General features: G+C 34.9%; 1 protein-coding gene across 3 annotated transcripts in view; it reads right to left on the minus strand.

The window, feature by feature from the left end:
- Positions 1-329: 329 nt before the first annotated feature.
- The window catches only part of LOC149568450 (sec34-like family protein), a 210,024-nt gene continuing 194,382 nt past the window's right edge, over positions 330-15,971 (minus strand). For all 3 annotated transcript variants that reach the window (XM_089821373.1, XM_089821374.1, XM_089821375.1), the window contains 3 exons: positions 1,471-1,596; positions 1,185-1,285; positions 330-806 (listed from right to left, as the gene is read on the minus strand). In XM_089821373.1, coding sequence (XP_089677499.1) covers positions 677-806; positions 1,185-1,285; positions 1,471-1,596 — 357 coding nt within the window. In that variant the 3' untranslated portion in view covers positions 330-676. The remainder of the gene's footprint in view (positions 807-1,184; positions 1,286-1,470; positions 1,597-15,971) is intronic.

Genomic DNA, 15,971 nt, shown 5'->3' on the forward strand with positions numbered 1-15,971 from the left:
GTCTTGTGTTAGCTACAAATGATTTCTTTAGGTATAGGGTTTTAAAAAGGAGGGATGTGCAGCCTTATACGCCTGCCACTCCTTCACATTTTTGTTTTGTTGTTTGTTCATAGAGAGCACTCAGGAACAGCCAAACATATTCAGTCATCCTCCATGATCTCCACTTCTGGCAGTATGTTTCCAAGATTAAAATGGGGACACAACCCCATGCAATATTCTCTCCAATTTAAGCCAGGGAAATTAGTTGACTATGTCACCATGCCCCAGTTGATTATATCTTCTAGCATTTAATCAAGGGTTCTCTTAATTGCAAAGCTTCAATACGGAGATTACAAAATTTAAAATATGCTTCTTTTAGTTTTACCTCAACAAAAATAAATACAAAATCAAAACTTCAAGTCAAAGAGTCAATCACATCAAAAACACTGTTCAACCAGATTCCGTTCGTTGGTTGATCTCCTCGTAGAAAACATTTTGACTGAAGCAATGATAAATTATTTGATTAAACCGCTATGTATCTAGCTGAGTTCTACAACATAGACAACATCTTTCAATTTATGAATTCAGAGCCCTCTTAAATAGACAATCCTAAGATACTTCTTGCTTGACTAAGTTCTGTATCAGTTCCTTTAAAGCTTGAGCTCACTTGAATTCAAGGGCATTATTCAAATCTGTGCTAAGCAAGCATATCAAGATAAGCCTGTAGATCTGATATTGATCGCATGCCAGTCTTAACAATATCTTCTGCAGAATATTCAGATTTTATAAGTGACAAGACCTGTAAATGTGCCTCAACAATATTTGTCCTGCAAGTTGAAGTACAGACTTGTTAGAGATAAGTAAAAACCTAACTTACTATCATAGTAAGATCCAAGTAAGATCCTAATCAGTTTCTCTGTTGCAGGCGATCTGTATCAAATGTTTAATGCATGCTTATAAAACAGACAATTATGTCCTATCCACTCAATTTCAAGCAACCAAGAGCAGCAGACTTATTTCCTCATAAAACATAATTATTATATTGATAGTAGAAAAATGGAGTTATGGTAAAAATATGAATGACTTATGTGTTCAAGAAAAATCATTAGTTAAAGAGTCATTTTTTTGGAGCACTTCAGCACAGAAGGAGTTTTATCCAAGATACTAAAGAGAATTGTTAAAACTTAAATTTGCATGATACTTACTTGATTGGCTTGAACAAAATAGAGCGAGTAGAAGGATTTTGCAAGTAAAGTTTCATTTTTGAAACTGCCCCTGGCAAATCCTCTGCAATTGCTCTGCCAACCTACAGTGCCAATTGTCAGTTTGCAAAATACAAAGTATAAATCATCGTAGTGAAGGGTTAGATTCATCTAACTTTCAAGAGGACCATTAATTCTAGTACAAACTCTGCTTAAATATAAATGTTAAATGTTGAATGTCTAAATGTTTGATAAGAACTTAAATTAAAAAGAAAGAATAAATATAGACCTTTTCCACTAACTCTGCTAGTTTCTCTGGCGTTGCAAATGCCTGATTTCTTAAGGGCTTAAAATTATCAGATTCTGAAGATGGTTCCCGGCCAGCAGATGACAATGCCAGCTTCAAGGCAGTAACCTGTGCAGCCATTTCCATTTTTTGTTAGATATTTATTTGAGTTGTACTCATATTCCATGGATTAGCAGAAAACATTTGCATCGGAAGTTTCATATATGACCATAACATTTTTCTTCGATAAACAATATGGCAGGATCAATTTCCAACCAAAGTCTTCAAACTCTAGAAACTTAAATAAAGCAAGAAATTTGGACCAGGACTGTTGGATTCGCAACATAATAACATTTGATTCATTCCAGAGCTTGATCATGAATACCGTGTAAAGTTCACTTTTTATATACTCTCAGACTAAGTTGCCGGCTCAGATTTGGGTTCGGATGCAAGTTTGAGATTTGCATTTGAAATTCATTCATTTTTTGGGGGTGAATTTGAATTTGTTTTGGGTTTGTCCATACAAAAGCATTTTTTTCTTTTCTTAAAATATGTGTGTATGTATATGACGTATATGTATATATATGCAGCAGAAAATAAGTTCATAAACCACTATGCTAATAGTAAAGCAACATAGCAAAATACACCACCATATATATTAATGAATTAGTCTAAATGACATATGTTTTACCTTTTGGCCCTTTTAGTGGTCTATTTTAGGGTTAAGCGGGTTCGAACTTCAATTGACTAAAATAGGCTATACAAGAATTTTAAAGATGATAAATAAATTCCATTTTTTGGTCAAATTCGGCCTAGGTCCTGCTGCAGATTTGCGAATTTGAAATAAAAAACGCAAAAGTGCTGGGTTCATCTGACAGAATTTGGGCAGACTTTGAAGGTCTGTGGTAGACTTTTGGAAAAATGTGACAAGGACCAAACTTTTGCAAAAACCGGACAAGACTTTGGAGTTGCTAGGTAAGAATTTGGTAATGTAGCTATCAAATATAGTTAAAAAAACTCGGCAAAGCCAAAAAAATCACCAAGGCTTAGAAATAATTTGGGAAAAACTCAGCTAATATTCGGCAAAAACTTGGTAAAAAACTTGGGAACTTAAGAAATTGCTTAAATTTAATTAGAAATGCAATTTCTTTTGCAAAACTCAATGAGAAGATGCATCCAATGAGACAATAAATGACAACACAAAAGATACAAGGTTAGCCTACATACATTTAAACACAGTGGGAACAAAATCGCATTTTTGTGATGGTTGGAAGCAAAATAGCAAAAAAATTATGTAAAACTAAAACTAAATGCATCATTACAATTAGATCATCTTCTTCCTAGAAGTCAGCACTGGACATGATTGTGCCTCCTCACACAGTATGTCTGGCTTAGTCTGTGGCTCGTCCTCCATATCTAATGTATCTTTGCCTCTAGCTTCTCCTGGCACTAACAATGACTACTCATTCAACTCAATGTCATCCAATGTGAAATCAAAATTCACCCCCTCCTCCATAGTGTACCTTTCCAAATAATTGATGTCATCCTCTTCAAAATTTTCCTCTCTCAACAAAATACAAGTGCAGATAAGAGAAATTAAATTAATTTGGGCTGTCTTTTGCATTTAAGTGCTGATACAAAACTATGACTGAGCTTTTGCACTTGGTGAGTTTTCGCCAAACATTTAACAAGTTTTTGGTGACACTGAAAGTCATAAAAAATCATCGGGCCAGAAAACTCGGCCTATTTTTGCAACTCAATGAGTAGTACATGTATGCTCTGAACCATAGATTTTGCTTTGTGTGGCTTCCCTGTGAAAACCCCTCTTTTCAGATGTTTTGTCAATCAAATTCCAAATCAATATTATCTTGCTTCTAAGGATTTTATTTTCCGTATCCTTTTTGCTTCAATGGGTTTTACTTTATATATCCTTTTTAGAAACCATATGTTGCCTTTTCTTTTTCATGGATGCTAGTTTGCACATTGTTTTGCACTTTTCTAACCTGACCCTTGTGTTCTCAAAAAACAGTAATCCCTCAAGTGGACGCCCAATTTATGGACAAGAAACTTTGTATTTTGTAAGCGCCTTTTTTGATTTTTAAGTTAAATGAATTAGATAGGAAAAGATGAATCACAGAGCACTCTAAAATATTTTCTTCAATAGTGAAGAAACACTTGCAATCATAGTTTAAAAATTCGGTTTTGGCAATATTTGAAAATGTCGGAATCGGCAAAGACACCGTAAAAAATTCAGCAAAAAGTTGACATTTTTATCGAACAGTTGAAAATATACATTTTCTTAAAAACACACAATTACACACCAAATTTTTAGAACATATAATGATCTGAGACATCCACCACATATTAATCAAAGTTTTGAGTTAAACACTAATTTATAGTATTCTGACATACTTGGTTAAAGAAATTTTGCCAACCGCAATTGAAGAAATGAGATCTCTGAGCCAATGAAAAAGACACAAATTAAATCCAAATTGACTGAAATGCTTACACTATGATGGAATGGTGGTAATCAGAAGATGAACAAGAAGTAAAATCAGAGAGTGGGCTCTAAATAGTAAATTTATGTTTCATATATTGAAGAGTTTGAATTTAACTTAAGCGTTTTTCACTCCAGCTTCCATTTTGTAGCTTTGAGCTTTTATGATTATAATCTGTCACTTATTGGCAGGGCCTGATATGAAACATTGTGGAGATTCAATTTTGGTAAAAAAATAATGTAAAGGATATTGCAGTGCTGGCGCTAGTAAATGACCGATAACCTAATTGTATTTGCCATTTGGAATTCCATTTTGTCTTTTGCATTTGGATAAATGTTTGCCGTTTGTGCTGACTGTGCTGACAGGTCAGCTAAAAATCACAGGTCACAATTTTGACCTTTCCAAGTCGTGGTATACCTGCAATAACAAGCCAAAAAATGCCTCGATTTTTTGCAATTTAACATGGCCAATATATGTGGCGATAATAACGTCTACCAGTTTGAGGCGTGATATATTGCGAGTTCTGCAATATATCGCAGGTATTTTAAACTATGACAATTTAATCAAAAGTTGCAATAACCAGCTCTAGTGACATAAAAATGGGGATGTAGGTTCTTAATTACATAAAATCTAGATGGAAAAAGGGGAAAAAAGAAGCAGACAAAGCCATATCAAGTTTCTCAAGTAATGAAAAATGGTGCAAAAAGATAAGCTACAGGAAGAAATACTGAAGACTTGAATAATCAACCAAACAAGGGAAGTCATATCAATACTAATTCTGAACACATTCAAAAAGAGAGATTCTACATTTTTCTAACAAGGAACACAATAGTAATACAAACAATTGAAGAGATGCTGTTAGCAAGACAATTAAACTTTTGACTCCTGAGGAAAAGTCAAACACCACACCAATATGTTCAACTGATGCAGAGCTGATTAGGGGCTCCTTCAACTTTATGACAAACTTGTCAAATTGCTCCAAAGATGTTTATGTTCATAGTGCAACAAACGCAACCAATGACTCAAACTATGCAAGATCCTTCTCCAATGTCCCTCAAGGGTTTTAAGGGCTTATATAAACCCACCCTCACCAAAAGGATCCACTTGCAAAGTTTCAAGTACTCAAACTAATGATCAAACCCCAAATGCTATCCTATTAGGCCTATAGGCCTCCAAAAACAAAATTCAATCCTTTACTCAAAACTTTTCCAAATGACTCCTAAAACAAATTGCATATTAGGATACCCACTTGGCTCTTCTTCAACCTACCCTAACCCTATATGTGCTTTTTAGAACCAATCTACTCAATCAGGCATCTGTGACTATTTTTAGGCTAAAATAAGCCCACATTTACAAAGCGACTATGCCCATTGCTCAACTCCCAACCTTGTAACTTGGTACAAAACCTTGTTTTGGTTCCAATTAGGGAAATATCCAATCAATTTGGATCTACAAGCCTTTTAAACCTAAAAGCCCCAAATCATTCCACAAAACTCTTAAAACATAGAGCTTTCTCAATATCACCCTTCATGTCAATATCTTAACCAACCAATGGTTGATTCACCTTGCCCTTGACATATTGAAATATAACCAATCATAAAACATATCCCTCCAATGGCTAAAATCTCTACTGCTATACGCTTGCACCAACTTCGTGTTCCTTTAAATACCCATTCTTATGGTGATCACCAACTTCTTCAGCCTTTTTGCAAAAACTATGTTAGTTTTGTTGGTTCTCAAAACCGCAGATTGGAAATCCAAGAGCTTGTCAATTCTCCAACAAGATTTCGCAATCGTTTTGTTGGTTCTCAAAACCGCAGATTGGAAATCCAAGAGCTTGTCAATTCTCCAACAAGATTTCGCAATCAGTTCTAGCCAACGAACGAGAATCTTCATTCCCCTACACTTCAAGCTTTGCTACACCCATAAGGGTAGACCTTCACCTCAAATGTTGACTGCCTGGTTCAAGACTTTTCTATAGCGAATTTAAGCTTTGGTGAGTTTTTTGACTGGCAAGGTCTCTGAACTCGATTGATATGGAGTTATGTGATAGTTTGAAATGAATGTTTTTGTATAAGGTTTTTGACAATGGACTTGAGGTTTGTAAGAGGGAAGTTATAGATTTTTTGACTTCAAATATAAATCCAATGCTTAAAAAAAGACCTGTGCTTTAGCTTAATCAGGCAACAAAGTCAACTACAATGAAGATTATAAGCTACAACTTTATAATGTTCTATGCACATAAACTATAAACAGTTTGATAATCAAGACGCGACGGATCAAATATATATATATATATATATATATGCACACACACACAATTCTAAACTAGTCTAGATTATACTTTAACTCCTAAGGTCGAGGAGACAAATTGGATATAGATTCAAAAACAATTAAATATTTCACAATATTTGCGATGATCTTGTTTAAAATGCCATAGATGACCTCATCCACTTATCTAACATAAATTGCTTACCAATTCTTTTAAATGATTATAAAGATGAATCAACTGCAGTTTAAATCTCCATGCCTTTAATAAAAATAAACAAAAGGCCTTTTATTTTATTAGCAAAATAGAATATTTGAATTCATATTACAAAGCCATATTTTTGCTCCTTATTCCTCTTTACAAGTGAATGTACGAATATTGTTAGAGTTCTAGGTGACTTTGCAACACCCCCAAGATCAAATGAAAGACCAATATAACTTCCACAAGAGAATGGCAAGACAAATGTAGGAAGATACAAGAATGCTATCATTGATAATGGACTTGATTGACATCCAATGGATTGATTTGAAATGTACATAAGAGGCCTCCTTATATAGGAGAGGCGATAAGAGACAATGATAACGAGAAGATAAGCTATCACTCACACAAGGTGGAATCACATGTCCACCAAAGGTGGATCATCCTCCATTATGCAATGAAGTATGTGCAATAATGAGGATGATAATGTGATAAGTGCACTAAAGGTGGAATAAGATAACAACTATGACCACCCAGAGTGGAATTCTCCTACACCGTGTGTTTAATTGAGGTACAAACTCCTAAGTGTCTCAATCACAAACTACTATGCAATGCATTATCCTAAGTAAGCTTAAGTAAGTGTAATTAGTGAATATTTAATTACACCAACACCCCACCTTAACTGCAACTTAGGGGAATGCACTTAAACTCACAATGCAATATGGGTCCCAGCTACAAGGCCATTTTAGGTACACATATACAATATGCAAAGCAATACATGAAATGCAATCTTTCATAAAGTGGAGAAAGAGAAAACCTATTGGAAAAACCCTCCTCTAAAAAAAAGATGAAAACAAGATGCATGGATGGATGGAGTACTTAAGACCCCCCAAAAATTGCATACATCACGTATATACAAAGAATGACCCCCCCATAGGAAGGAAATAAGGAGACATGATATTCCCCCCCATAATGAAAAAGCTCCAATGTAGATGAAGAGTACCTGCAAGCAAAATATAATCCAATGCCTATAAAAAACATGTCTCTCCTTAGGAAGAGATAAATACATCAAATGATGAAGAAGCCACTCCATGTAAAAAGTGAGGGAGGAAGAAGGTCTCCATGTATGCATCTCTGAACACTGAATTGGTGCCTCCAAGCTCAAAGATTCTGTCACACCATCAAGCTGACCTATGAGATGTGAAAAATCAAGAGAACATGAAGAGTTGGGAAATCCAATCTCCAAAGAAGGTGAAGAAGTATCTCAAAGAGAAACCTCATCAGATGTATTAACCAAATCTACATTATGAGACTCATCTAAAAGAGCATCTAGGAATTCATCCCAAACTACAAGATCCCAAGCATAAAGATCATCCTATTGAGTTGTAGAGCTCATGTCTAAAGAAGCAGGAGGTGGAGGAGTAGGAAGTTCAACACTTGTCTCAAGAACAAAATGATTCAAGTGTCCAATGTTCTCCTCACATGAATTATTCACCCTTGATAAAGGGTTAGGTACATCATGAGTATCATCATCATTATCAACAAAATGTGCAAAAGAATACAAGCGTGATGTATGATCAACAACTCCCACAATTATGACATCTCTAGTCTTCATGTCCCTAATATAGACATAATCAGGATTGAACTCAACAATTTTACCTTGTGCCCTATGAGTAATTTGGTAAATGGAAAGGAGACTAGTGGTCAAAGATGATACACAAAGAACATCATTATATGTACCCTCTCCCATAGGAATAGAACCTTTCCCTCAAACCTTCATGTATGTATTATTAATTTATTACCCATCAATATAGGTGGAGAAGTACAAGGCTCAATAGAAGAAAACATATCCATAGAAGATGTCATATGATGTGATGGACCTGAATCAAGAAGCCATTTACCTTGTTCAGGATGCGTGGAAGCAATGAGTGCTTGTCCTTTGCCTCTAGTTGATGCCTAATATTGAGGAGAAGGAGAAGACACTGATGAGAGCAACTGAATATTGTTCTTTTGAAGAATTTGAGTAAGCTCATCAATCTTCTTATGGAAACATTTATGCTCATCATGTCCTAACTTTTTGCAATAAGCACATTTATCTCTCTCTCTTCTAGATTTTTCCTCTCTTGAAGAGGACTTGGATTCAATATTATGTCATGAAGGAGAGTCATCACCTTTTTCATGTTGCTTAGGATCCTTGTGTTGTTTGTTTCCCTTTCCTTTGGGAGCTTTTGGAGAGGAGTCATTTGCAACCAACGCTTGATACTTGGAAGGCTTCAATTGACCCATGTGTGCTAACTTTGCTTGTTCCCTTGTGAGTTGAGTTGCAAATTCATCAAGAGAAGGCATTTTGTATGCACTACCAAGAGCATCCATAGTAGCATAGAATGTGGAAACAAAGATTGAATATTCAGGACCTAGCTTGGAAAGAATAGATAATATCAATTGCTCATCATCTTTAGTAATGCCACAATTAGAAAGCTCCAATATAATGGAATTGAACTTAGAGAAAAATTCTTGAATATTGTCAAAATCACATGGACTTAGACCTCTAAGCTCATTCTCCAATTTGAATTTTCTTATTCTATCAGGTTTACCAAAGATTCCTTCCAATGTCATCTAGGCATCATGAGAATGTGTGTAGGATGTAATATGATATAGCAAATCATTGGAGATGGTAGATCTAAGACAGCCAAGTGCTTTATCCCTTCTATCAAACCATTTCTTTCTTTCTGCAACACTTGTAGCTGATTCTAGATCATGTCCAAAAATCATTCTAAGCAAATCCAATACTCAACTGAATAGAAACTGTTTGTTTCCATTTATGATAGTTATATGGAGTGAGTAACGAAACTTTTGAAAAATTCATAATAAAATCAAATGATGACTGAAATAAGCTGATAACTCCTTCAAATTACTGATTCAATTAAGAAATTTGAAATCCAAGTATTCACCAAGTGTAAATATAGCCAAAAAAGACTTATTTCTGAAAGTGATATGCCCACTCCAAATCACTGAAATCTTATTACAGATTTGGAAAGTAGAGGAAAAGTCATGCACTTTCAAAAAAAATTGCACCTGAAATGTTACTAAATGTGTCCAAATAAGCCTTGAAAGTTGCAAAAAACGGGATTTGCGATTTTTAGAAAAATTCAAAAACAGAGATCCAAAATCACCTGCACCACTGTGTAGATTGTGAAATTCTACCCCAAAACAAAAAAAAATTGCTTGAAAAAAGGAGTCTGTATGAGGTAGATATCGTTGTTTGAAAATCGCCTTTGAAATTATTTTTTCTAAATTGCCGCTGTCGCACTTCCAAAAATCAAATGGCTCTAAATTTGGCCTTAGATGTCCGATTTGGATGAAACAAAATTCGATTTAGGGGTTTTTGGATCTCCTCTATATGATGCCAACCTCTGATTTGCACCAGCAAGCTTCAATTTTCACCTACAATAGAAGGTCACAAAAAATGAATCCCAAAATCTCCTCCAAATTGTGATGTCCAAATTGCCAAATGCTGCACCAACAATGAGTCAAGCCAAAATTGCACTTCTTGAGAAGAAGTCTTCACACCATACGAGCTCTGATACCATGTTAGAGTTTTAGGTGACTCTACAACACCCTTAGGATCAGATGAAAGACCAAGATAACTTCTACAAGAGAATGACAAGACAATTGCAGGAAGATGCAAGAATGCTGTCATTGATAATGGAGTTGATTGACATCCAATGGATTGATTTGAAATGTACATAGTAAGCCTCCTTATATAGGAGAGGCGAAAAGAGACAATGATAAAAAGAAGATAAGCTATCACCCACACAAGGTGGACGTACATGTCACCAAAGGTGGATCATCCTCCATTATGCAATGAAGTATGTGCAATGATGAAGATGATAATGTGATAAGTGCACTAAAAGTAAAATAAGATAACAACTATGACTACTTAGAGTGGAATTTTCCTACATTGTGTTTAATTGAGGTGCAAACTCCTGAGTGTCTCAATCACAAACTACTATGCAATGCATTATCCTAAGTAAGCTTAAGTGTAATTAGTGAATATTTAATTACACTAACAAATATTTCTTCAAATGTTAAAAAAAAGTGACTTTTCAAATTCAAAAGTCACTTCCTCATGAAAATAAATTACACCCTTTTTATGATAATTGATGATTAGTCTAATGTTTGAACTTTTGTCAAATCAAACTATTTACCACTTTACGCACTTCAAACATTATGAAATATTAATCCCATCTGTATGTGATTTACGTGAAAGGCCCCGGCAATGCCCTTTACTTCAGCGTGGAACATAATCGCATGATATATGACATTCGTTTGGCTTCTATGAGCCGTATTTGTCTTTCTTTTGCGGTTTATCCCTTATTCCAGGCATCGCCCTTGTGAAGGGCTTTGTAATCGTTTGTTTGTTGTTTCCCATTGCCGTCGATTTTTTTCATACATTGTTTCTTTCTTTATTTTGTTGGATACCAAATATATAGCAGTGTATATTTGCCATCATATAAACACCAAGAGTCTTCTTGTTCGTCACTAATTCTTCCGGCTTGTGGATGCACAGGTGCTTTGCTGTTCTGATAATTTGGGTTCGCAATATTTTTGAAGCTTGAATTTACATCCATCGATTTCTTCAAACCAACTCAATCTAGAGGTGCATCATTCAAAATAATAGGCCAGACTTCTGAAATATTCAAACGCTCATATGTTTAATATTCCATGCTTGACGGCTTTCATTCTCTATTCTGTCATTGATTCCGGCAATGTAATATTTCCTTAGGCTTTAACCCATCCGACCAGAACTCGTGGCGATCAAAAAAGATATCCTTCCACGGGCTGTGTAGACCTATTTCACTGTTCTAATCCCAAGACTGATGCCACTATGCAACCAGGAGCCTCTCATATTCTATACTGTCATAAGGCTAAGCTTCTTGCACTTGACATGGTTTCTCACTGCAAGGGGAGAATTCATGGGAATGTCTAAGCATTGCATGGAGGTCACTGAATAATCTTCTTTTTAAAATCACCGAGCTAGGACTTCAATCCTGATTGCACCTCTCTCCTCATACTTATGAACTAGTTTGGTCCTCCTGCTACAAATCTTCATCATTTAAATCACCGTCTACAACACATAGCTGAAGTTATCGCCTATATATTACAAGGTTGGGACCATAATCTTCATAAATGAAAAGAAAATAACTTGAAACTGCTCCACCTCTGTGGAAGCTCCACTGTGACGAGAAAATGAGAGCTGAAAGGATTTAGAACTCAGAAAGGATTTTAGCTTTCGTTGCAACTCGTAGAACATGAGAATGCTTGTGCCATCATATACAAATGCGCATGCTCATTCAATCTGTTGTCACTGACTATTCTTTCAGCGTCTGTTGTGCCTTAAAAAATAACCGCACCCAGCAGTTGGCAAACGACAAGAATTTCCTTATGTATTATTTTAAGCAGAGATAGTTGCGGATTGAGTGCAAAGCTGTAACGAGTACTTGGTCTTTCTGATAAATATTGATAAGTTTGATAAACATAAGAAAACTTAATTCCTATTGAATGAATTAGAGGTAAAGTCTGAAAGAGTTAATACAGTTAAAGGAGATGAATAGAAAATCAGGCTTCTAAAAGGTATTGTTGAGTTTGTTCAAAGAGGGTATCCAGATCTGAGTTTTGAGTAAGCATCATTCACAGAAGGTTGTGTTAGTTTTTGAAACAACTAGTCTTAGTTGCTACAAATACCCTTTTCATGTATGAGGAGTTTTTCAATGTATCAAAGTTGCTCCCATGAAACCCTTACCATAAAGGCATCTTCAGCCTAAAATGAGTGTGCTTAATCTCTCTGAAATGTGCCTCTGCAGTGTTCTAAAGCAGCAGCATATTTCCTCGTCTAAGAAGTACTTGCCACTTACCTTGGCCTCCATCATGTATAGATATCTCAATAAAAGAGATTTCATCATAAGCATACCCTAGACCACGAATTTTCATGCTTTCCCATATATTATTTATTACTCTGTAAGATAATGTAGTATTATTACTTATTAAATTGAATTAGAATAAGAAACAGGTAGTCAATAGAGCTGTAACATTATTGTAGAGTCCTAAAATTTCTCTTGAATCAAATTCTCAGCCAAATTGCAGCTCTTCTATTCCAAAAGTGCTGATTGAAACTCCAGATAGAACCATGGGCTCCAATCATTAAAAGTACCCAGGCTAAATTAGATTGCACCAGTGGTCCTTTCAAATAAAGTCTGTCAAATGCATTTCCATCTTTCAGCAACATATTAGTTTTTACTAAATTCTATATTACTGGTTAAAGGATAAAGATCAGGTGGGGTGCAAAATGGAGGCCCAAATTTGTAAAAATTAGAGTTCCATCAAGTTCCACATTGTAGATGTTATTACATGATCATTCTATGAGAATTGGATTCATACATTGATGGAATGATCATTTTCCCATGTAGAAACACAAAACTGGTAAGGAAAAGAGCAATTTCCCAAACCCTGTCAGCGACTTAATGGAGAAATGTGTAATGTCCCCATCCCTAGAATATAATTTAATAAATAATGAAATAATAATAATAAAATAATACCAAACATGTAATAATCAATCAAAAAAATTGATCAATCAAATATTAATATTATTATATAATATAATTATTACTTATATAATAATAAATGCAAACTACATATTAAAAATAGATATTAAATTATGAAAAATTAAAATATATAAAAAAAAAAAAAAATAGATATCAAATTATGACATATTGAAATATAAAAGCATAATAATAAATAATAAAAATAGAGATATAATAATAATACACATATACCTGTCAATGGAAAATGTACATTGACAGATTACACTAATAAAATGACAAAATAATCAAATTGGACAAAAGCAAAAGGGTGTAAGATATGGATGCAAGGAATGGATGCAATCCCTTAAATTATATATAAAATAGACAATCGAATTTTTTTTCAGGGAGAAGGGGAGGATATATATATATATATATATGAATTCATACAAATATACATGGCCAGAATATGGAGCTTACTGGTACGATCGTGATCACAGCCTATGCATATAGGTCAATGTCCAACAATCAAAACATAGCCAAGGGTGAATTCAATGGGAATGATACATATGTATTGATTGAAGATCATCATTGGCGAATACAGAGGGACAGACAGGAGAGGATAGGTCAGATTAGAGGAAACAGAGAATTGTGGGAATACACAAGCAGAATCAGATATAGTGCACTTGAATCAAGATCGTACAATGGAATGTGAGAAAGGGATTAGTGGCAATGGAGCCAGGAAATTTAGGCCCAAACAACATGATGTTGGATCAATGTTTGAAAAGGATAATCATCATTGCCTAAAGAAATACAATCAGCGCTCAAGTCTGGAAGGAAGCAATAATCTCAATCAACATTTTGTACTTGTCTAATCAGAACAGAGTAATCACAATCAAGAGCAACTCCACAGCATAGGAACACAGACCCAAACCCTCATATTGTGCCTTCTCTATGATCTATGAGCCATTTTGATGATTGAAGATAGTTATGGATGATGCTCCGACATATTTAAGGAGATTATACCTAACTGACAACACTAAGAAAGACAACAACTAAAATTAAAAGGAAAGCCAACATACAAGAGAAAAAATAGAAAAGACAAAGAAGGAATAATATATTGAAAGAGCAAGATTTGGAGGCAAAGGAAAGTATTTAATCATGAGGCAGTAACATAAAGAAAGGACACAAAGATTACAGTAGGACAGGAACCAGCAGTGAAGACTTGTAGGAAAGATAAATCGGCAGCAAACAAGGACCAGATATTAATTTGTATTGGAGAGCATACAGGAATAATTGTAGAGGAAATCAGTCTTATTAGATGTCTGGTTGAATCTCTTCCCTCATGATATATTCAGGCCTTCGAAATATTTCATTGTCAGAAATTCTAATGGAGGAAGAGGCTAATTACTAAAAGGCGACTAGAGAACATACACAAGTTACAGAATACAGCTAGGGAATAAATATTATTATCACAGCTAGGGAATAAATATTATTATCACAGCCTTCAAAAGATATTAAAGCTGAAAGTGTGAAGTCTAGAAATGATGCAATTTGTTCCTTAGCAAACAAAGATGAGATATGTAATTTGTATGTTATAGATACTCAAATTACACAAAAAACAAACTAAACACCTATTAGTTTGACATGTGCTAGGATATGGTTCGACAATATGTTTCAATAGTAAAACATTGATAAGTAAAAGAAAAATCCAAGAAAAATTCAAAATTAGTAAAAAAACAGATTGGAGAATCCTATGATAAAGGGTGATATGAATGGGTACTTTATTTTATAAGTAAACTGAGAGATTGTAAAATACGAAGAAGAGATATTACAATATAAGATCAATAGAAGGAAGGCTTTGCAATTGAGTTTGAAGAAATCAGTTGCAAATAACGTGGCTTCGGACTTGGGTCATTACAAAATGCAAAAGTTAATGCCCTTAGATCATGTGCTTGACTCTTGTAGGGGTCTATTGATGTTCTACCATAATTAGAAAATGCACAAAGTATTTGATCAATCAATATATCAATAAGGAAATTGAAAAATGTTACTTTTATTGCCTCCCAAGGTCATTGTCCATACAAATGTTGTTATCTGTCATACATCCCCCTAACTCCCATGCCTTGACCAACTATATAGGGTCCATCCTAACTGTATCAACTGATCCAAGTCGGTTTCCAATCATTACAAACTCATTGGAGGCCCTTAATCAAGTTTCCCTCCAAAATCAACCACCTATTAGAAATCAAAAAAAAAAAATTTCTAACTCTTGTGTAATTGCTTTTATTTCATTCTAATTTAGCAACTTTGCATCTAATTTCATCCTATGATCTAATCAACCTATCTAGGACCCTTCTAGCCCACTTAGATCCCCTTGGGCGCTGTTGGCCCCACATACGAGCAATTAGGTCCTAAGGGCCTTAATAGGACATTTAGGACTTTTGATTTTTACATTAAATTGATCATTACAAATGGTCATAATTCGCCATCAAACTTCCCAATTGACCTTGATTGATGCCCTAAAGTCTTCCTCTGTGCCTTGTGCCTTCATGTGGCCTTGAGTTCTTCTAGGTGCCCTTGCACCACATTCCCCACCAACAAAAAGACTATTGCCCCAAGAGGTAAGGGGTATTGTCTTCATTGCACCTATTCTTCTTGATGGAAACCTATTACTTGGTCTCTTCTTGGACACTTGTTGCAATGGCAACCTATCATGAATTGATCTTCCACCTACAAAAATCTCACTATAGGGATTAGATTCAAAAAACTTGTTCCTTTGTTGTCCACCATGACAAGCTTTGTTGCCCTACTGCAACTTCTTTTCTCCCTCCATTTGATCTTTTTGCCTCTCTTCTACTTTCCCAATTTTTGGACCTTTGTTATTCTCCATCTTTGTAACTAAAGGGAACACTATGTTCCCCATCAAAATGCTTTCCTTCAACTTGTTGTTAGACTGTT

The sequence above is a fragment of the Cupressus sempervirens genome, chromosome 3, assembly GCF_028749045.1.
Source record: "Cupressus sempervirens isolate cs-2001-9-10 chromosome 3, ASM2874904v1, whole genome shotgun sequence".
NCBI lineage: Eukaryota > Viridiplantae > Streptophyta > Pinopsida > Cupressales > Cupressaceae > Cupressus > Cupressus sempervirens.